At 53.4% G+C, this 23,447-nt stretch overlaps 2 protein-coding genes across 2 annotated transcripts; both read right to left on the minus strand.

The window, feature by feature from the left end:
• Positions 1-5,532: 5,532 nt before the first annotated feature.
• On the minus strand, positions 5,533-21,526 carry strap (serine/threonine kinase receptor associated protein). The gene is made up of 9 exons (XM_072454698.1): positions 21,254-21,526; positions 20,672-20,807; positions 20,425-20,506; positions 13,737-13,809; positions 13,516-13,615; positions 12,380-12,517; positions 10,362-10,498; positions 8,682-8,831; positions 5,533-5,970 (listed from the first exon to the last, which is right to left on the minus strand). Exons 1-9 carry the CDS (start codon positions 21,363-21,365, stop codon positions 5,906-5,908), a joined length of 993 nt encoding a protein of 330 aa, XP_072310799.1. The 5' UTR covers positions 21,366-21,526; the 3' UTR covers positions 5,533-5,905.
• LOC140367372 (uncharacterized) lies at positions 13,901-17,250 on the minus strand. The gene is made up of 3 exons (XM_072453828.1): positions 17,201-17,250; positions 14,789-17,091; positions 13,901-13,920 (listed from the first exon to the last, which is right to left on the minus strand). The coding sequence occupies exons 1-3, from the start codon at positions 17,248-17,250 to the stop codon at positions 13,901-13,903; spliced, it is 2,373 nt and encodes a 790-aa protein (XP_072309929.1).
• Positions 21,527-23,447: the final 1,921 nt, after the last annotated feature.

A 23,447-nucleotide genomic window follows, 5' to 3' on the forward strand; every position in this document is an offset into this window, starting at 1 on the left:
ACGAACACCGACGACGGCAACGAACACCGACGACAGGAGCGAACACCGACGACAGGAGCGAACACCGACGACAGGAGCGAACACCGACGACGGCAACGAACACCGACGACGGCAACGAACACCGACGACAGGAGCGAACACCGACGACAGGAGCGAACACCGACGACAGGAGCGAACACCGACGACAGGAGCGAACACCGACGACGGCAACGAACACCGACGACGGCAACGAACACCGACGACGGCAACGAACACCGACGACGGCAACGAACACCGACGACGGCAACGAACACCGACGACGGCAACGAACACCGACGACAGGAGCGAACACCGACGACAGGAGCGAACACCGACGACGGCAACGAACGCAGACAAGAACCACAAGAACACAGAGCAACTGAAAAGGTAAAAAAGAAAACAAAAGCATAGTACAATATAGTACAGTATAGTATAGTATAGTACAATATAGTATAGTATAGTACAATATAGTAGTACTATAGTATAATATAGTATATTAATATGATATAGTATCATATAGTATAATATAATATAGTATATAGTTTCTGGAGCTCCATCAGGAGGTGAGCATTGGGTCACAGCCATTTTGAGATCTCTCCAGAGATGATCAGTTGGATCAAGGACATTCACACAGTTGTCCTGTAGCCACTGTTCTCCTGGCTGTGTGCTGAGGGTCATTGTCCTGGCTGTGTGCTGAGGGTCATTGTCTTGAAGATGAACCCTGGCTCCAGTCTGAGCTCCAGAGCCTCTGGAGAAGCTTCCATCAAGGACGTCTCTGTATCTGCTGCATTCGTCCTTCTGTTGATCCTGACGAGTTTCACAGTTCTGGAGCTGAAGAACATCTCCACCGCTGCTGCTGCCTCCACCATGCTTCACTGGTACTGGTCAGGTCACCTGGCCACACACACACACCTCTACACCCACCTGTCCCCCACACACACACACACCTCTACACCCACCTGTCCCCCACACACACACACCTCTACACCCACCTGTCCCCCACACACACACACACCTCTACACCCACCTGTCCCCCACACACACACACACCTCTACACCCACCTGTCCCCCACACACACACACACACCTCTACACCCACCTGTCCCCCACACACACACACACACCTCTACACCCACCTGTCCCCCCCACACACACACACACCTCTACACCCACCTGTCCCCCACACACACACACACCTCTACACCCACCTGTCCCCCACACACACACACACCTCTACACCCACCTGTCCCCCACACACACACACACCTCTACACCCACCTGTCCCCCACACACACACACACCTCTACACCCACCTGTCCCCCACACACACACACACACCTCTACACCCACCTGTCCCCCACACACACACACACCTCTACACCCACCTGTCCCCCACACACACACACACCTCTACACCCACCTGTCCCCCACACACACCTCTACACCCACCTGTCCCCCACACACACACACACCTCTACACCCACCTGTCCCCCACACACACACACACACCTCTACACCCACCTGTCCCCCACACACACACACACCTCTACACCCACCTGTCCCCCACACACACACACACCTCTACACCCACCTGTCCCCCCCACACACACACACACACCTCTACACCCACCTGTCCCCCACACACACACACACCTCTACACCCACCTGTCCCCCCCACACACACACACCTCTACACCCACCTGTCCCCCACACACACACACACCTCTACACCCACCTGTCCCCCCCACACACACACACCTCTACACCCACCTGTCCCCCCCACACACACACACACCTCTACACCCACCTGTCCCCCACACACACACACACCTCTACACCCACCTGTCCCCCACACACACACACACACCTCTACACCCACCTGTCCCCCACACACACACACACCTCTACACCCACCTGTCCCCCACACACACACACACCTCTACACCCACCTGTCCCCCACACACACACCTCTACACCCACCTGTCCCCCCCACACACACACACACCTCTACACCCACCTGTCCCCCACACACACACACACCTCTACACCCACCTGTCCCCCACACACACACACACCTCTACACCCACCTGTCCCCCCCACACACACACACACCTCTACACCCACCTGTCCCCCACACACACACCTCTACACCCACCTGTCCCCCACACACACACACACACACCTCTACACCCACCTGTCCCCCACACACACACACACCTCTACACCCACCTGTCCCCCCCACACACACACACACCTCTACACCCACCTGTCCCCCACACACACACACACCTCTACACCCACCTGTCCCCCCCACACACACACACACCTCTACACCCACCTGTCCCCCCCACACACACACACACACCTCTACACCCACCTGTCCCCCACACACACACACCTCTACACCCACCTGTCCCCCACACACACACACACCTCTACACCCACCTGTCCCCCACACACACACACACACCTCTACACCCACCTGTCCCCCCCACACACACACACACCTCTACACCCACCTGTCCCCCACACACACACACACCTCTACACCCACCTGTCCCCCCCACACACACACACACCTCTACACCCACCTGTCCCCCACACACACACACACCTCTACACCCACCTGTCCCCCCCCCCACACACACACACACACACCTGTCCCCCACACACACACACACACACACCTGTCACACACACACAAGTTTTAAAGTTAAAACAACAAGAGGACAGTCGCTATGGCGAGTGTGACCCATAATGCAGTGCTGTTCTGTCTGCACCAGTGTGTAACTGCCAACAGCAAACACAGCTGCCACACGGGACAGGCCCCAGCAGGCCTTCACCTGGGCCACGCCCACACCTGGCCTAGCCAGGAACACCTGTTCAGCCGTTTAGCTCGTGGGCTGGGGCTCCTGGAACCTTCCTAGGGCCCCAGGACATGTTTGTGGGCTTAGGTCCTGGTCCTGTTCAGGATGTTCCTTCATCTTAGGAGTACACAGTCCTATATGTCCAGTCCTGCTGTCACACGAACACACTTGTGGTCAGTTGGGGCGCTCACCCTTCCAGAGGAGCGGCTCCTGAGGGACAGCACGGGCGGCGGCAGCTCCTCGTCGCTGGAGAAGTCCAGAGCCGCGTCGGTGCAGCGGCTCTGCGCGCTCAGAGTCTTCACGTACAGCTGCACGTACACGTCCCGGGACGGGGTTCCTCCGGGAAGCTCCACGTTGTTCGCCAGAAGCTCATTCTTCAGCCGCTCTTTGGTCAGGACTGACGGGTCGTCCATGAAAACGGGCATGTCTGCGGCCCCTGTGCGGAGGTCCCGTAGGTCCCGTGTGCGGAGGTCCCGTAGGTCCCGTGTGCAGTCACCGGGAGCAGGCACGAGGCTGCGGAGGGGCGCGTCTGCTCTGGTCTAACGCAGCTGCGGAGGCGGTGGGCGGGGACTGGCCATCAATGGCCAATATGATGATGCGAGACAGCGCCGCCTGCTGGAGGCTTCACTTGTGGCCGGAGGCTTCACTTGTGGCCGGGGCTTCACTTGTGGCCGGAGGCTTCACTTGTGGCCGGGGCTTCACTTGTGGCCGGAGGCTTCACTTGTGGCCGGAGGCTTCACTTGTGGCCGGAGGCTTCACTTGTGGCCGGAGGCCTCACTTGTGGCCGGGGCTTCACTTGTGGCCGGAGGCTTCACTTGTGGCCGGGGCTTCACTTGTGGCCGGAGGCTTCACTTGTGGCCGGGGCTTCACTTGTGGCCGGAGGCTTCACTTGTGGCCGGAGGCTTCACTTGTGGCCGGAGGCTTCACTTGTGGCCGGGGCTTCACTTGTGGCCGGGGCTTCACTTGTGGCCGGAGGCTTCACTTGTGGCCGGGGCTTCACTTGTGGCCGGAGGCTTCACTTGTGGCCGGAGGCTTCACTTGTGGCCGGAGGCTTCACTTGTGGCCGGGGCTTCACTTGTGGCCGGAGGCTTCACTTGTGGCCGGGGCTTCACTTGTGGCCGGAGGCTTCACTTGTGGCCGGAGGCTTCACTTGTGGCCGGAGGCTTCACTTGTGGCCGGGGCTTCACTTGTGGCCGGGGCTTCACTTGTGGCCGGGGCTTCACTTGTGGCTGGTACATGTGGAGAGTCTAAACCTCTGAGGGTGAAACTTCTAGAGCAGAGACACGAACCCGATAATATCGAATGACAAAGTGAATTATTCGAAATGTTGTGACACTTTTGTGACTTGTAACGTTGAGGCTCTAGAGACGTCAAAATGCTTGAATTTTTAAAATTTTACAGTGAAAATGACTTTTTGTTGTTTGGACCAATTTAGTAGGAAGCAAGAAAAATGGGTCCAAGAGCCGCATTTGGCCCCCAGGCCGTAGTTTGGACGTACCTGACCTGCTGCTGTTCAAACAAGAGGAAATCATGGGCCCCTTCTCCTGCAGAGGCCCCCTTCTCCTGCAGAGGGCCCCTTCTCTTGCAGAGGCCCCCTTCTCCTGCAGAGGGCCCCTTCTCTTGCAGAGGGCCCCTTTCTCCTGCAGAGGGCCCCTTTCTCCTGCAGAGGGCCCCTTCTCTTGCAGAGGGCCCCTTCTCTTGCAGAGGGCCCCTTCTCTTGCAGAGGGCCCCTTCTCCTGCAGAGGCCCCCTTCTCCTGCAGAGGCCCCCTTCTCCTGCAGAGGGCCCCTTTCTCCTGCAGAGGGCCCCTTCTCTTGCAGAGGGCCCCTTCTCTTGCAGAGGGCCCCTTCTCCTGCAGAGGCCCCCTTCTCCTGCAGAGGGCCCCTTCTCCTGCAGAGGGCCCCTTCTCCTGCAGAGGCCCCCTTCTCCTGCAGAGGCCCCCTTCTCCTGCAGAGGGCCCCTTCTCCTGCAGAGGCCCCCTTCTCCTGCAGAGGCCCCCTTCTCCTGCAGAGGGCCCCTTCTCCTGCAGAGGGCCCCTTCTCCTGCAGAGGGCCCGACAGCACCTTCTTCACTTGGAGGTCACTGACCAGCAAATTGCAGTGAAACATCTTTAAACTCGACACATTTCCTCACGTGAACTTTCTGAAAACTTATAAAGTCAAAGAGCGAAACATGGAACACTTTCACCAAACATCCTCCACTTTATTCATCCATCAACAAAAAAGACAAAATCCAAGGGCCTCGAGGCGGAGCCATCGATTCATGACAAAACCACTCGACACATTCGAGCAGCAAACACTCAAAGCAAAGAACTTAAAGTAACGCAGCAGCAGAGGCTCCTACAGGCCCCTACAGGCTCCTACAGGCCCCTACAGGCTCCTACAGGCCCCTACAGGCCCCTACAGGCCCCTACAGGCTCCTACAGGCCCCTACAGGCTCCTACAGGCCCCTACAGGCTCCTACAGGCTCCTACAGGCCCCTACAGGCTCCTACAGGCTCCTACAGGCTCCTACAGGCCCCTACAGGCTCCTACAGGCTCCTACAGGCTCCTACAGGCCCCTACAGGCCCCTACAGGCTCCTACAGGCCCCTACAGGCTCCTACAGGCCCCTACAGGCTCCTACAGGCCCCTACAGGCCCCTACAGGCCCCTACAGGCCCCTACAGGCTCCTACAGGCTCCTACAGGCCCCTACAGGCTCCTACAGGCTCCTACAGGCTCCTACAGGCTCCTACAGGCCCCTACAGGCTCCTACAGGCCCCTACAGGCCCCTACAGGCTCCTACAGGCCCCTCCAGCGTCCTCGGCGTGACAGACATTGGTCCAGCTCAGAAATAAACTAAAAGCTAAAGAGGCACGTTCAGAGGCCGAGACTGGACATGTGCGTGTTCTCCTCGAGCGCAGGCCACGGACCACAGCTTGACCGCTCCCCGCCGCAGGACGAGCCCTCCTCCTGTCGCCTCCTCCTGTCGCCTCCTCCTGAGGCCTCCTCCTGTCCCCTCGGGGCCTTCAGCGCAGGCGTCTTCAGGCTTTGATCTCTGGGGGTGGTGTGGGGTAAATCTGTTCAGTGTTGTCCGCTCCCAGGTCCTCTGCAGAAAACACAGGTCGTCAGACGAACACGAGTGAAACACGAGTGTAACACGTGTCCCCCTAAACCTATAAAGCCGGGTTCTACGTCGGGACATCCTGAGATCAGGGTCAGGTTTAGGGTCAGGTTTAGGGTCAGGTTTAGGTACTTAAGTCCATGACCGTGTACGTGAGTTAACCAAGCTGACTGTCTTTGATCCAGTGCTTTGTGTCTTTAAGATGAAGCTGCACGACGCTCTGTGGTCCTGAACTCTAGTGTCTGACGCTGAGAAAGCCTCTGGTGCAGTGGCTCTTTAGTCTCACTATGTGGCTCTTTAGTCTCACTATGTGGCTCTCTTTAGTCTCACTATGTGGCTCTTTAGTCTCACTATGTGGCTCTTTAGTCTCACTATGTGGCTCTTTAGTCTCACTATGTGGCTCTTTAGTCTCACTATGTGGCTCTTTAGTCTCACTATGTGGCTCTTTAGTCTCACTATGTGGCTCTTTAGTCTCACTATGTGGCTCTCTTTAGTCTCACTATGTGGCTCTCTTTAGTCTCACTATGTGGCTCTTTAGTCTCACTATGTGGCTCTCTTTAGTCTCACTATGTGGCTCTTTAGTCTCACTATGTGGCTCTTTAGTCTCACTATGTGGCTCTTTAGTCTCACTATGTGGCTCTTTAGTCTCACTATGTGGCTCTTTAGTCTCACTATGTGGCTCTTTAGTCTCACTATGTGGCTCTTTAGTCTCACTATGTGGCTCTTTAGTCTCACTATGTGGCTCTTTAGTCTCACTATGTGGCTCTTTAGTCTCACTATGTGGCTCTTTAGTCTCACTATGTGGCTCTCTTTAGTCTCACTATGTGGCTCTTTAGTCTCACTATGTGGCTCTTTAGTCTCACTATGTGGCTCTTTAGTCTCACTATGTGGCTCTTTAGTCTCACTATGTGGCTCTTTAGTCTCACTATGTGGCTCTTTAGTCTCACTATGTGGCTCTTTAGTCTCACTATGTGGCTCTTTAGTCTCACTATGTGGCTCTTTAGTCTCACTATGTGGCTCTCTTTAGTCTCACTATGTGGCTCTCTTTAGTCTCACTATGTGGCTCTCTTTAGTCTCACTATGTGGCTCTTTAGTCTCACTATGTGGCTCTCTTTAGTCTCACTAAGTGGCTCTTTAGTCTCACTATGTGGCTCTTTAGTCTCACTATGTGGCTCTTTAGTCTCACTATGTGGCTCTTTAGTCTCACTATGTGGCTCTCTTTAGTCTCACTATGTGGCTCTTTAGTCTCACTATGTGGCGCTACACATCCTTCACATCCACATGTACACATCCTTCTCACCGGGCAGCACACACACTCAGTAGTACACATCCTTCTCACCGGGCAGCACACACACTCAGTAGTACACATCCTTCTCACCGGGCAGCACACACACTCAGTAGTACACATCCTTCTCACCGGGCAGCACACACACTCAGTAGTACACATCCTTCTCACCGGGCAGCACACACTCAGTAGTACACATCCTTCTCACCGGGCAGCACACACACTCAGTAGTACACATCCTTCTCACCGGGCAGCACACACACTCAGTAGTACACATCCTTCTCACCGGGCAGCACACACACTCAGTAGTACACATCCTTCTCACCGGGCGGCACACACACTCAGTAGTACACATCCTTCTCACCGGGCAGCACACACACTCAGTAGTACACATCCTTCTCACCGGGCAGCACACACTCAGTAGTACACATCCTTCTCACCGGGCGGCACACACACTCAGTAGTACACATCCTTCTCACCGGGCGGCACACACACTCAGTAGTACACATCCTTCTCACCGGGCGGCACACACACTCAGTAGTACACATCCTTCTCACCGGGCGGCACACACAATCAGTAGTACACATCCTTCTCACCGGGCAGCACACACACTCAGTAGTACACATCCTTCTCACCGGGCAGAACACACACTCAGTAGTACACATCCTTCTCACCGGGCAGCACACACACTCAGTAGTACACATCCTTCTCACCGGGCAGCACACACACTCAGTAGTACACATCCTTCTCACCGGGCAGCACACACACTCAGTAGTACACATCCTTCTCACCGGGCAGCACACACACTCAGTAGTACACATCCTTCTCACCGGGCAGCACACACACTCAGTAGTACACATCCTTCTCACCGGGCAGCACACACACTCAGTAGTACACATCCTTCTCACCGGGCAGCACACACTCAGTAGTACACATCCTTCTCACCGGGCAGCACACACACTCAGTAGTACACATCCTTCTCACCGGGCAGCACACACACTCAGTAGTACACATCCTTCTCACCGGGCAGCACACACACTCAGTAGTACACATCCTTCTCACCGGGCGGCACACACACTCAGTAGTACACATCCTTCTCACCGGGCAGCACACACACTCAGTAGTACACATCCTTCTCACCGGGCAGCACACACTCAGTAGTACACATCCTTCTCACCGGGCGGCACACACACTCAGTAGTACACATCCTTCTCACCGGGCGGCACACACACTCAGTAGTACACATCCTTCTCACCGGGCGGCACACACACTCAGTAGTACACATCCTTCTCACCGGGCGGCACACACAATCAGTAGTACACATCCTTCTCACCGGGCAGCACACACACTCAGTAGTACACATCCTTCTCACCGGGCAGCACACACACTCAGTAGTACACATCCTTCTCACCGGGCAGCACACACTTCCACAGGCCGTACGTCTTCCCCACTGCCGTCTGCCACAGCCGCAGTGTCCCGTCCTCTGAGCCGCTGGCGTACAGCTCCCCGTCCGGACTGAAGCGGACGCAGTGCACCGGCCCGAAGTGACCCTTGTACGATTCTGCAACACAGAGGTCAGCCCGCCACAGGGGTCAGAACATCAGCCCGCCACAGGGGTCAGAACATCAGCCCGCCACAGGGGTCCCTCGTGTCCCTCCGTCAGGTCCCTCGTGTCCCTCCGTCAGGTCCCTCGTGTCCCTCCGTCAGGTCCCTCGTGTCTCTCCGTCAGGTCCCTCGTGTCTCTCCGTCATGTCCCTCCGTCAGGTCCCTTGAGTCCCTCCGTCAGGTCCCTCGTGTCCCTCCATCATGTCCCCTCCGTCAGGTCCCTCGTGTCCCTTCCTCGTGTCCTCCGTCAGGTCCCTCATGTCCTCAGTCAGGTCCCTCATGTCCTCAGTCAGGTCCCTCATGTCCTCCGTTATGTCCCTCCGTCAGGTCCCTCATGTCCTCCGTCAGGTCCCTCCGTCAGGTCCCTCATGTCCTCCGTCATGTCCCTCCGTCAGGTCCCTCATGTCCCTCCGTTATGTCCCTCCGTTATGTCCCTCCGTTATGTCCCTCCGTTATGTCCCTCCGTTATGTCCCTCCGTCAGGTCCCTCATGTCCTCCGTCAGGTCCCTCATGTCCTCCGTCAGGTCCCTCATGTCCTCCGTCAGGTCCCTCATGTCCCCAGTCATGTCCCTCCGTCAGGTCCCTCATGTCCTCCGTCAGGTCCCTCCGTCAGGTCCCTCATGTCCCCAGTCATGTCCCTCATGTCCCCAGTCATGTCCCTCATGTCCCCAGTCATGTCCCCAGTCATGTCCCTCCGTCAGGTCCCTCATGTCCTCCGTTATGTCCCTCATGTCCTCCGTTATGTCCCTCCGTCAGGTCCCTCATGTCCTCCGTCAGGTCCCTCCGTCAGGTCCCTCATGTCCTCCGTTATGTCCCTCCGTCAGGTCCCTCATGTCCCTCCGTTATGTCCCTCCGTTATGTCCCTCCGTCAGGTCCCTCATGTCCCTCCGTCAGGTCCCTCATGTCCTCCGTCAGGTCCCTCATGTCCTCCGTCAGGTCCCTCATGTCCCCAGTCATGTCCCTCCGTCAGGTCCCTCATGTCCCTCCGTCAGGTCCCTCATGTCCCTCCGTCAGGTCCCTCATGTCCCTCCGTCAGGTCCCTCATGTCCTCCGTCAGGTCCCTCCGTCAGGTCCCTCATGTCCCCAGTCATGTCCCCAGTCATGTCCCTCATGTCCCCAGTCATGTCCCCAGTCATGTCCCTCCGTCAGGTCCCTCATGTCCTCCGTTATGTCCCTCCGTCAGGTCCCTCCGTCAGGTCCCTCATGTCCTCCGTCAGGTCCCTCATGTCCCCAGTCAGGTCCCTCATGTCCCCAGTCATGTCCCTCCGTCAGGTCCCTCATGTCCCTCCGTCAGGTCCCTCATGTCCTCCGTCAGGTCCTTCATGTCCTCCGTCAGGTCCTTCATGTCCTCCGTCAGGTCCCTCCGTCAGGTCCCTCATGTCCCCAGTCATGTCCCTCATGTCCCCAGTCATGTCCCTCATGTCCCTCCGTCAGGTCCCTCATGTCCCCAGTCATGTCCCTCCGTCAGGTCCCTCGTGTCCCTTACCTAACTCCTCCTTGGTGCTGTAGTCAAACTTGTAGAGTTTGAAGTCTTCTCCACCTGCCACAAAGAAGTCCTTCTCTGGGTGGAGCGAGGCGGAGTTGATGGGGGCGGGAGCCTCCACACTTTTGATCAGCTCCAGACTGTGACAAACACAAACCTGCAACATTATTTCATCTTATGATTTTGACATTGCACTGTTTGTATTTATGATCTAGAATGTGATGTCATAAGACATCTCATACTTTCAGACTCCTCCTCCTCAGACTCCTCCTCCTCCTCAGACTCCTCCTCCTCCTCCTCCTCCTCAGACTCCTCCTCCTCCTCCTCCTCCTCCTCAGACTCCTCCTCCTCAGACTCCTCCTCAGACTCCTCCCCTCCTCCTCAGACTCCACTCCTCCTCCTCAGACTCCTCCTCAGACTCCTCCCCCTCAGACTCCTCCCCTCCTCCTCAGACTCCACTCCTCCTCCTCCTCAGACTCCACTCCTCCTCCTCAGACTCCTCCCCCTCAGACTCCTCCCCCTCAGACTCCTCCCCCTCAGACTCCACTCCTCCTCCTCAGACTCCACTCCTCCTCCTCCTCAGACTCCACTCCTCCTCCTCCTCAGACTCCACTCCTCCTCCTCCTCAGACTCCACTCCTCCTCCTCCTCAGACTCCACTCCTCCTCAGACTCCTCCCCCTCAGACTCCTCCCCCTCAGACTCCTCCCCCTCAGACTCCTCCCCCTCAGACTCCTCCCCCTCAGACTCCTCCCCCTCAGACTCCTCCCCCTCAGACTCCTCCTCCTCAGACTCCTCCTCCTCAGACTCCACTCCTCCTCCTCCTCAGACTCCTCCTCCTCAGACTCCTCCTCCTCAGACTCCACTCCTCCTCCTCCTCAGACTCCTCCTCCTCAGACTCCACTCCTCCTCCTCCTCAGACTCCACTCCTCCTCAGACTCCACTCCTCCTCAGACTCCACTCCTCCTCAGACTCCACTCCTCCTCAGACTCCACTCCTCCTCCTCAGACTCCACTCCTCCTCCTCCTCAGACTCCACTCCTCCTCCTCAGACTCCACTCCTCCTCCTCCTCAGACTCCACTCCTCCTCCTCCTCAGACTCCACTCCTCCTCCTCCTCAGACTCCACTCCTCCTCCTCCTCAGACTCCACTCCTCCTCCTCCTCAGACTCCACTCCTCCTCCTCCTCAGACTCCACTCCTCCTCCTCCTCAGACTCCACTCCTCCTCCTCAGACTCCACTCCTCCTCCTCAGACTCCACTCCTCCTCAACGCCCTAAAGCAGTGTCTTCTTCTGAAACGACTGAGACACACAAGAGTGTGGTGTAGTCGTGTAAGTGAAGGGTGCAGTCGTGTAAGTGAAGGGTGCAGTCGTGTAAGTGAAGGGTGCAGTCGTGTAAGTGAAGGGTGCAGTCGTGTAAGTGAAGGGTGTAGTCGTGTAAGTGAAGGGTGCAGTCGTGTAAGTGAAGGGTGCAGTCGTGTAAGTGAAGGGTGCAGTCGTGTAAGTGAAGGGTGCAGTCGTGTAAGTGAAGGGTGCAGTCGTGTAAGTGAAGGGTGCAGTCGTGTAAGTGAAGGGTGCAGTCGTGTAAGTGAAGGGTGCAGTCGTGTGAGTGAAGGGTGCAGTCGTGTGAGTGAAGGGTGCAGTCGTGTAAGTGAAGGGTGCAGTCGTGTAAGTGAAGGGTGCAGTCGTGTAAGTGAAGGGTGCAGTCGTGTAAGTGAAGGGTGCAGTCGTGTGAGTGAAGGGTGCAGTCGTGTAAGTGAAGGGTGCAGTCGTGTAAGTGAAGGGTGCAGTCGTGTAAGTGAAGGGTGCAGTCGTGTAAGTGAAGGGTGCAGTCGTGTGAGTGAAGGGTGCAGTCGTGTAAGTGAAGGGTGCAGTCGTGTGAGTGAAGGGTGCAGTCGTGTGAGTGAAGGGTGCAGTCGTGTAAGTGAAGGGTGCAGTCGTGTAAGTGAAGGGTGCAGTCGTGTAAGTGAAGGGTGCAGTCGTGTAAGTGAAGGGTGTAGTTGTGTAAGTGAAGGGAGCAGAGACCTGAGCGCGTTGTAGAAGGCGATGGTCTTGCCGTAGGTGATGACCACGACCTCTCCGTCTGCCACATACTCCATACTGCTGACCGATGTGTCAAAGGTCAGCGTCTTCACTTCGTCCATGGAGCCGCGGTCCCAGAGCCTGAAGGGAGACAACGCCCGAGTGTAAGACCCCAAACCACTGTGCTACTGCAGTATTTGTGCGGCTGCAGTATTTGTGCTGCTGCAGTATTTGTGCTACTGCAGTATTTGTGCTACTGCAGTATTTGTGCGGCTGCAGTATTTGTGCGGCTGCAGTATTTGTGCGGCTGCAGTATTTGTGCTACTGCAGTATTTGTGCGGCTGCAGTATTTGTGCGGCTGCAGTATTTGTGCGGCTGCAGTATTTGTGCGGCTGTACGTTAGCGGCTAACGTTAGCGGCTTTCCAGCGTTCAGCCGTGTTGTGCACAGTTCAGACCCGTTGCTATGGCGATATGGGCGTTATGGGCAGACCCGAACCCGCAAACATCAAAAACGACAGAAAAGCTCCCTTTACATAAGCGTTAAGTGACCGCTCCGGCTGAAGGCCAGTGTTTGAACTGGTGCTGGTCAGAGGGTCATTTTAGGCCCACATCGATGGGGAAACATGGGCCCATAACCAATATTTTGAGAAAAGAAGTATTGCTGTAAACCAATTCCTCTGTATAAATGATTTCTAAAATAAGGATCAACTCTATTTTAAAATGTATCGAACCAGATAAAACGACCTTCATGTTTTTGGAGACTTCCTGTGCGCTCGCTTTAAACCAGCAGTAAACATGACCTTTGACCAACAAAAACCCAGAAAAAGACCAACAAGAAATGAGAGCATTGGAGTCGGCAGCAATAATGTGCAAATGTTTTTCAACTTGGATTTAAAGACATTTAAAAGATGAACTCAGGATTATAAGTCACTTCTGTTGCTTTGTAAACAAATGTTTACAATGTCCTGCTCAGTGTCAATCTAAAGTCACATGAGCTCACAACAGGTCTATGGGTCCCTAATAATCACGGCAAACACTGCAGCACAGCCCTACAAGAACCTACAAGAACCTACAAGAACCAAAAGGAAAGATGTGGCTGGTCAGTCCAGTTCTAGACCTCGTGTATCGTGGCACTGACCGCACGGTTTTGTCCTCCGACGCCGACAGGATCTGCTTGTCATTGTTGCACCACAGCGCCTTCTTGATGGCAGAGGTGTGTCCGGCGATCTCCTGAGGGGCTGCGCACACAGGGGGAGGGGCCGCGCACACAGGGGGAGGGGCCGCGCACACAGGGGGAGGGGCCAATTATTAGTTTGAATAAAACAAATGAACACAGAGGCAGTGTGGAGTAAGACTTACCGGCGTCTGGACAGCTCAGGTCGTACACACGCAGCAGCTTGTCATTCCCACCGGTCAGGAGACACGAGCTGTCCTGCACACACACAACACACACAACACTCGGTCATTTTGTCTGCCCCCGTGTGTCCTTCACTCCTTTTCATCGGCTTTATTACATGTTTGAATCACTGGGGTCTAATCGTGCCTTTTTCAAAACCAAAAAAATAGTTTCCATTTTCTGATGCCTTTTTGAGTCAGTCTGTGGGCTCTTTGCATGTGTGGCGGCTGTTGTGGCGGTTGCTGTTGTGGCGGCTGCTGTTGTGGCGGCGGCTGGTGATTGTTGTGGTGGTGGTTGTGGTGGTGGTTGTGGTTGTTGTTGTGGTTGTTGTGGTGGTTGTTGTGGTGGTTGTTGTGGTGGTTGTTGTGGTGATTGTTGTGGTGATTGTTGTGGTGGTGGTGGTTGTGGTGGTGGTTGTTGTGGTGGTGGTTGTTGTGGTTGTTGTTGTGGTGGTTGTTGTGGTTGTTGTTGTGGTGGTTGTTGTGGTGGTTGTTGTTGTGGTTGTTGTTGTGGTGGTTGTGGTGGTTGTTGTTGTTGTGGTGGTTGTGGTGGTTGTTGTTGTTGTGGTGGTTGTGGTGGTGGTTGTTGTTGTGGTTGTTGTTGTGGTGGTTGTGGTGGTTGTTGTTGTTGTGGTGGTTGTGGTGGTGGTTGTTGTGGTGGTTGTTGTTGTGGTTGTTGTGGTGGTGGTTGTTGTTGTTGTGGTTGTTGTGGTGGTTGTTGTGGTGGTTGTTGTGGTGGTTGTTGTTGTGGTGGTTGTGGTGGTTGTTGTTGTGGTTGTTGTTGTTGTGGTTGTGGTGGTGGTTGTTGTGGTGGTTGTTGTTGTGGTTGTTGTGGTGGTGGTTGTTGTGGTGGTGGTTGTTGTGGTGGTGGTTGTTGTGGTGGTGGTGGTTGTGGTGGTGGTGGTTGTGGTGGTGGTTGTTGTGGTGGTGGTTGTTGTGGTGGTGGTTGTTGTGGTGGTGGTTGTTGTGGTGGTGGTTGTTGTGGTGGTGGTTGTTGTGGTGGTGGTTGTTGTGGCGGCGGCTGTTGTGGCGGCGGCTGTTGTGGCGGCGGCTGTTGTGGCGGCGGCTGTTGTGGCGGCGGCTGTTGTGGCGGCGGCTGTTGTGGCGGCGGCTGTTGTGGCGGCGGCTGTTGTGGCGGTGGCGGTTGTTGTGGCGGTGGCGGTTGTTGTGGCGGTTGTTGTGGCGGTTGTTGTGGCGGTTGTTGTGGCGGTTGTTGTGGTGGTTGTTGTGGTGGTTGTTGTTGTGGTGGTGGTTGTGGTGGTGGTGGTTGTTGTGGTGGTGGTTGTGGTGGTGGTGGTTGTGGTGGTGGTTGTTGTTGTGGTGGTGGTTGTTGTGGTGGTTGTTGTTGTGGTGGTTGTGGTGGTTGTGGTGGTTGTTGTGGTGGTTGTTGTTGTGGTGGTTGTTGTTGTGGTTGTTGTTGTTGTGGTTGTTGTTGTTGTGGTGGTTGTTGTTGTGGTTGTTGTTGTTGTGGTGGTTGTGGTTGTTGTGGTGGTTGTTGTGGTGGTGGTTGTTGTGGTGGTGGTTGTTGTGGTGGTGGTTGTTGTGGTGGTGGTTGTTGTGGTGGTTGTTGTGGTGGTGGTTGTTGTGGTGGTGGTTGTTGTGGTGATTGTTGTGGTGATTGTTGTGGTGATTGTTGTGGTGATTGTTGTGGTGGTGGTTGTGGTGGTGGTTGTGGTTGTTGTTGTGGTTGTTGTGGTGGTTGTTGTGGTGGTTGTTGTGGTGGTTGTTGTGGTGGTGGTTGTTGTGGTGGTGGTTGTTGTGGTGGTGGTTGTTGTGGTGGTGGTTGTTGTGGTGATTGTTGTGGTGATTGTTGTGGTGGTTGTGGTGGTGGTGGTTGTGGTGGTGGTTGTTGTGGTTGTTGTTGTGGTGGTTGTGGTGGTGGTTGTTGTGGTTGTTGTTGTGGTGGTTGTTGTGGTGGTTGTTGTGGTGGTTGTTGTGGTGGTTGTTGTGGTGGTTGTTGTGGTGGTTGTTGTGGTGGTTGTTGTGGTGGTTGTTGTGGTGGTTGTTGTGGTGGTTGTTGTGGTGGTTGTTGTTGTTGTGGTGGTTGTTGTTGTGGTTGTTGTTGTGGTGGTTGTGGTGGTTGTTGTTGTTGTGGTGGTTGTGGTGGTGGTTGTTGTGGTGGTTGTTGTTGTGGTTGTTGTGGTGGTGGTTGTTGTTGTTGTGGTTGTTGTGGTGGTTGTTGTGGTGGTTGTTGTGGTGGTTGTGGTGGTGGTGGTTGTGGTGGTGGTGGTTGTGGTGGTGGTGGTTGTGGTGGTTGTGGTGGTGGTTGTTGTTGTGGTTGTTGTTGTTGTGGTGGTTGTTGTGGTGGTTGTTGTGGTGGTGGTTGTTGTGGTGGTGGTTGTTGTGGTGGTGGTTGTGGTGGTGGTTGTTGTGGTGGTGGTTGTTGTGGTTGTTGTTGTTGTTGTTGTGGTTGTTGTGGTGGTTGTTGTGGTGGTTGTTGTTGTTGTGGTGGTTGTTGTGGTGGTGGTTGTTGTGGTGGTGGTTGTTGTGGTGGTGGTTGTTGTGGTGGTGGTTGTTGTGGTGATTGTTGTGGTGATTGTTGTGGTGATTGTTGTGGTGGTTGTGGTGGTGGTGGTTGTGGTGGTTGTTGTTGTGGTGGTTGTGGTGGTGGTTGTTGTGGTTGTTGTTGTGGTTGTTGTTGTGGTGGTTGTTGTGGTGGTTGTTGTGGTGGTTGTTGTGGTGGTTGTTGTGGTGGTTGTTGTGGTGGTTGTTGTGGTGGTTGTTGTGGTGGTTGTTGTGGTGGTTGTTGTGGTGGTTGTTGTGGTGGTTGTTGTTGTTGTGGTGGTTGTTGTTGTGGTTGTTGTTGTGGTGGTTGTGGTGGTTGTTGTTGTTGTGGTGGTTGTGGTGGTGGTTGTTGTGGTGGTTGTTGTTGTGGTTGTTGTGGTGGTGGTCGTTGTGGTGGTGGTTGTTGTTGTTGTGGTTGTTGTGGTGGTTGTTGTGGTGGTTGTTGTGGTGGTTGTGGTTGTGGTGGTGGTGGTTGTGGTGGTGGTGGTTGTGGTGGTTGTGGTGGTGGTTGTTGTTGTGGTGGTGGTTGTTGTGGTGGTGGTTGTTGTGGTGGTGGTTGTGGTGGTGGTTGTTGTGGTGGTGGTTGTTGTGGTTGTTGTGGTTGTTGTTGTGGTGGTTGTTGTTGTGGTTGTTGTGGTGGTGGTTGTTGTGGTGGTGGTGGTGGTTGTGGTGGTGGTGGTTGTGGTGGTGGTTGTTGTGGTGGTGGTTGTTGTGGTGGTGGTTGTTGTGGTGGTGGTTGTTGTGGTGGTGGTTGTGGTGGTGGTGGTTGTTGTGGTGGTGGTTGTGGTGGTGGTGGTGGTTGTTGATTATAAACCTACAAGAAACTCATTTAAAGGAGTTAGACCATAAAACATGAACTACAGACTTTCCTCTTCCTCATTAGAGGTTTGTACTGGTCAAAGTATGAATGGACTTGTGTTTACATTGATGTATATGCTCCAGCAGAAAGCAAAGTACTGCTAAATATATACATTTAAGAATTAGCAAATGAATACATAATGTGTGGTTGATATCTGGAGAGATGAATCCTTATGTCCACCAATAACACACAGAATATCTATATTTTCAAAAAGACAGCTCCAAAGTTAGAGGCAGATACAGGTACAACCTATAGATATGTACAACCTATAGATTATATATATATATATATCTATATCTATATCTATATCTATATCTATATATATATATAGATATATATATATATAGATATAGATATATATATATATAGATATATATATATATATATATATATATAGATATATATATATATATATATATATATATATATATATATATATATATATATATATATATGTACAACCTATAGATATATATATGTACATCCTATAGATATATATGTACAACCTATAGACACAGCTGGTGTGGCGAGGCCAGTGAGCGGCCGTTACAGTCGGACAAACACATGGATAAATCTCTAAATCTGGTTTAGACGCTGTATTTTTGTTTTGTCATGTTTATGGTCAAAAGCTGATGTTGATTGATGTGTTAAAGTTCAAGTCTGAGTCCATTATTCTGGAGGTGACGCTAACTCTGACCGCTAACTCTGACCGCTAACACTGACCGCTAACTCTGACGCTAACTCTGACCGCTAACACTGACCGCTAACACTGACCGCTAACACTGACCGCTAACTCTGACCACTAACTCTTTCTCTTTGTTTCTGTGACAAAGACCATGATTTGAGTCTTGTCTGAGTTCAGCTGGAGAAAGTTGTTTTGCCTCCACACACTGACTCTGGCACCAGCAGCAGGAGGCCCCCCTCTGGCACCAGCAGCAGGAGGCCCCCCTCTGGCACCAGCAGAGAGAGTAGAGGTTGAACAGAAGGGGTCCCAGGACTGACCCTTGGGGCACACCACAGGTCAGGGGCATGTGGTCTGAGACACAAAGTACTTCCTGTCTTCCAGATAAGGACCTTAACCAGTTTAGGGCGGGGCCAGTGATGCCCACCCAGTCCTCTAGTCTCTGTAAGAGGGTCCCACCCTGTCCTCTAGTCTCTGTAAGAGGGTCCCACCCAGTCCTCTAGTCTCTGTAAGAGGGTCCCACCCTGTCCTCTAGTCTCTGTAAGAGGGTCCCACACTGTCCTCTAGTCTCTGTAAGAGGGTCCCACACTGTCCTCTAGTCTCTGTAAGAGGGTCCCACCCTGTCCTCTAGTCTCTGTAAGAGGGTCCCACCCAGTCCTCTAGTCTCTGTAAGAGGGTCCCACCCTGTCCTCTAGTCTCTGTAAGAGGGTCCCACCCTGTCCTCTAGTCTCTGTAAGAGGGTCCCACCCTGTCCTCTAGTCTCTGTAAGAGGGTCCCATGATGGACAGTGTCAAAAGCAGCATCAGATCCAACAGAATTAAGACTGAGGCTTTGCCCGTGTCAGTGTTCAGGAGGATGTCATTTGTCACCGTGACAACAGCAGTCTCAGTCACCGTGACAACAGCAGTCTCAGTCTCCATGACAACAGCAGTCTCAGTCTCCATGACAACAGCAGTCTCAGTCTCCATGACAACAGCAGTCTCAGTCTCCATGACAACAGCAGTCTCAGTCACTGCCCCTCCCCCTGACCCCTCCCTCTATGAAGTTGCAGTTTTCAAAGACATTGTAAATGTTCCAGATTGAAGCTTTAACTATGTGAGTGATGCAAACACAGACTTTATAAATCTGGAGGCTCACACATGGAGCAGCTGCAGATGAACTCAGACTGTGATGATCTAATGGACAGTTTTGTCAGTTACAGGTGCAAAGTGAGTCTGCTCTAAGTGTCCACGTGGTTTTAGGTCATTTATTAGCAGTGTGAGGAGCAGCAGTGTGAGGAGCAGCAGTGTGAGGAGCAGCAGTGTGAGGAGCAGCAGTGTGAGGAACAGCAGTGTGAGGAACTGAGGAGCAGCAGTGTGAGGAACTGAGGAGCAGCAGTGTGAGGAGCAGTGAGGAGCAGCAGTGTGAGGAGCAGTGTGAGGAGCAGTGTGAGGAGCAGCAGTGTGAGGAGCAGCAGTGTGAGGAGCAGCAGTATGAGGAGCAGTGTGAGGAGCAGTGTGAGGAGCAGCAGTGTGAGGAGCAGTGTGAGGAGCAGTGTGAGGAGCAGTGTGAGGAGCAGCAGTGTGAGGAACAGCAGTGTGAGGAGCAGCAGTGTGAGGAGCAGCAGTGTGAGGAGCAGCAGTGTGAGGAACAGCAGTGTGAGGAACTGAGGAGCAGCAGTGTGAGGAACTGAGGAGCAGCAGTGTGAGGAGCAGTGAGGAGCAGCAGTGTGAGGAGCAGTGTGAGGAGCAGTGTGAGGAGCAGCAGTGTGAGGAGCAGCAGTGTGAGGAGCAGCAGTATGAGGAGCAGTGTGAGGAGCAGTGTGAGGAGCAGCAGTGTGAGGAGCAGTGTGAGGAGCAGTGTGAGGAGCAGTGTGAGGAGCAGCAGTGTGAGGAACAGCAGTGTGAGGAACAGCAGTGTGAGGAACTGAGGAGCAGCAGTGTGAGGAGCAGTGAGGAGCAGCAGTGTGAGGAGCAGCAGTGTGAGGAGCAGTGTGAGGAGCAGCAGTGTGAGGAGCAGCAGTGTGAGGAGCAGTGAGGAGCAGCAGTGTGAGGAGCAGTGTGAGGAGCAGCAGTGTGAGGAGCAGTGTGAGGAGCAGCAGTGTGAGGAGCAGTGAGGAGCAGCAGTGTGAGGAGCAGCAGTGTGAGGAGCAGTGAGGAGCAGCAGTGTGAGGAGCACTAGTGTGAGGAGCAGCAGTGTGAGGAGCACTAGTGTGAGGAGCAGCAGTGTGAGGAGCAGCAGTGTGAGGAGCAGCAGTGTGAGGAGCAGCAGTGTGAGGAGCAGCAGTGTGAGGAGCAGTGTGAGGAGCAGCAGTGTGAGGAGCAGTGTGAGGAGCAGCAGTGTGAGGAGCAGCAGTGTGAGGAGCAGCAGTGTGAGGAGCAGTGAGGAGCAGCAGTGTGAGGAGCAGTGTGAGGAGCAGCAGTGTGAGGAGCAGTGTGAGGAGCAGCAGTGTGAGGAGCAGTGAGGAGCAGCAGTGTGAGGAGCACTAGTGTGAGGAGCAGCAGTGTGAGGAGCAGCAGTGTGAGGAGCAGCAGTGTGAGGAGCAGCAGTGTGAGGAGCAGCAGTGTGAGGAGCAGTGTGAGGAGCAGCAGTGTGAGGAGCAGTGTGAGGAGCAGTGTGAGGCTGACCTGAGTGAAGCTGACCGTCTTCACGATGTGTTTGTGAGCCAGAGTCAGCACCTCGTCTCCGCTCACAGCGTCCCAGACCTTCCTGGAAAACAACAGCAGCATGAGCGACGGAGCGGGAGGAGCGACCGGGGTGGTCAGGGGGGAGCGGGGTGGTCAGGGGGGAGCGGGGTGGTCAGGGGGGAGCGGGGTGGTCAGGGGGGAGCGGGGTGGTCAGGGGGGAGCGGGGTGGTCAGGGGGCAGTACTCACGCTGTGAAGTCTGCGGCGGCCGTGGCTGCTTTGGTGGCGTCCGTGTTCAGCGTGGCGCCCCAAACTGCACCTTTGTGTCCCAGGAACGTCCCGATCCAGTCGCCCGTGTCTCCCTGACGCAGCATGGGCTTTCCATCTGTGAACAACCGTCACCTCAGTCACACCCACAGAAGGGCAAAGGTCAGACTGACCCGCCCTCACTGCGAGTGTCACTGCGAGTGTCACTGCGAGTGTCACTGCGAGTGTCACTGCGAGTGTCACTGCAGATTATTCTGCTCAGGCCTTGACAGAATCACTTCATCAAAAACAGTGAGGATAAAGCCAGCTCAGACCTGTCCCGCTGTGACCGGGCACACCACCGGGCACACAACACCGGGCACACAACACCGGGCACACACCACCACCGGGCACACACCACCACCGGGCACACACCACCACCGGGCACACACCACCGGGCACACACCACCGGGCACACAACACCGGGCACACAACACCGGGCACGCAACACCGGGCACGCACCGGGCACGCACCGGGCACACACCGGGCACACACCGGGCACACACCGGGCACACCGGCTCTTACCCTTGCAGGCGCTGATGAGGAAGTATCCGTAGGCGGTGATTCCGCTGAAGGCCAAGTCCACCACGGGGCGCGTGTGTCCGGAGCAGGTGAGCGGGGTCTGTCTCATCGCCATGGCCCCAACCGGAGGCTCCAAGCCGCAGCTGACAGTCCACACACGGGAGGCACGGGAGGCACGGGAGGCTAGCGGCAGCTGTGGGAGAGAAGCTCTGCGGGGCGCGGACTCGGCCCGGGGTGATAAATGCGGGTCTCTTGTTGTCCGGAGAAACGGCTCGTGTGGACGGCTAACGTGCTAACGTGCTAACGTGCTGCAACATTACAACTGACTACAACGTGCGCAGCCGCAGAGCTGCGGAAGTCTTCTTCGCGCTCATTTCCGGCAGGCTGGGCGCGGTCAGTGCAGTGCTGCCCTCTGCTGGTCAGTGGCCGTTACACATTCCCAAACCCAAAGGAAAGAAACAAGTCCTAAATAACCCGGGACACAGACGAGGGAATTGAACCATAAACCATCTGCATCAGCAGACACGGCGCATTGTAATAACCACTGTAATAACCACTGTAATAACCACTGTAATAACCACTGTAATAACCATTGTAATAACCACTGTAATAACCATTGTAATAACCATTGTAATAACCACTGTAATAACCACTGTAATAACCATTGTAATAACCATTGTAATAACCACTGTAATAACCACTGTAATAACCACTGTAATAACCATTGTAATAACCACTGTAATAACCACTGTAATAACCACTGTAATAACCACTGTAATAACCACTGTAATAACACTGTAATAACACTGTAATAACCATTGTAATAACCACTGTAATAACCACTGTAATAACCACTGTAATAACCACTGTAATAACCATTGTAATAACCACTGTAATAACCACTGTAATAACCATTGTAATAACCACTGTAATAACCATTGTAATAACCACTGTAATAACCATTGTAATAACCGTTGTAATAACCACTGTAATAACCACTGTAATAACCACTGTAATAACCAGACCCTTTTTACTGGGGCAAGAGGTTGACCATGGGTTTGGTTAAATAAGATAAGATATTCCTTTATTGTCCACACATGGGGAAATTGCATTGTTGCAACACATTAGATCCAGAGGAAAAGGACAGATCACTTACAGGAAGTTTAAAAAACACTCTTAATAGAAAAACTCTTATGAACCAAAACTCTTATAAACAAAACCTCTCATTTCCTAATAAGGAATGGAGGAAAAAATCAAGACAAAATAAAATAAAAATAGCATAATAATGGTAAAATAAACACTCTTATTTCCATCAGTTATGTGCACATGAATGTGACATTATTGTGTGTGAGTACGACAGTAATTGAGCATGAATAGGTCAGTATTGCACATGGGTATGACAGTATTGCACATGGGTATGACAGTATTGCACATGGGTATGACAGTATTGCACATGGGTGTGTATGTATTGCACAAGATTAAGTCAGTATTGCACATGGGTTTGACAGTATTGCACATGGGTATGACAGTATTGCATGGGTGTGACAGTATTGCACATGGGTATGAAAGTATTGCATATGTGTATGTCAGTATTGCACATGGGTGTGACAATATTGCACATGAGTGTGACAGTATTGCACATGGGTATGACAGTATTGCATATGGGTATGTCAGTATTGCATATGGGTATGACAGTATTGCACATGGGTATGACAGTATTGCACATGGGTATGTCAGTATTGCACATGGGTATGACAGTATTGCACATGGGTGTGACAGTATTGCACATGAGTGTGACAGTATTGCACATGGGTATGTCAGTATTGCACATGGGTATGACAGTATTGCACATGGGTATGACAGTATTGCACATGGGTATGTCAGTATTGCACATGGGTATGACAGTATTGCACATGGGTATGACAGTATTGCACATGGGTGTGACAGTATTGCACATGAGTGTGACAGTATTGCACATGGGTATGACAGTATTGCACATGGGTATGTCAGTATTGCACATGGGTATGACAGTATTGCACATGCGTATGACAATATTGCACATGGGTATGTCAGCATGGCACATGGGTATAACAGTATTGCACATGGGTATGTCAGTGACAGTATTGCACATGGGTATGAAAGTATTGCACATGGGTATGTCAGTATTGCACATGGGTGTGACAGTATTGCACATGGG

The sequence above is a fragment of the Eucyclogobius newberryi genome, unplaced genomic scaffold (assembly GCF_026437365.1).
Source record: "Eucyclogobius newberryi isolate DKJ021-1_F unplaced genomic scaffold, fEucNew1.0.hap1 SCAF_2, whole genome shotgun sequence".
NCBI lineage: Eukaryota > Metazoa > Chordata > Actinopteri > Gobiiformes > Gobiidae > Eucyclogobius > Eucyclogobius newberryi.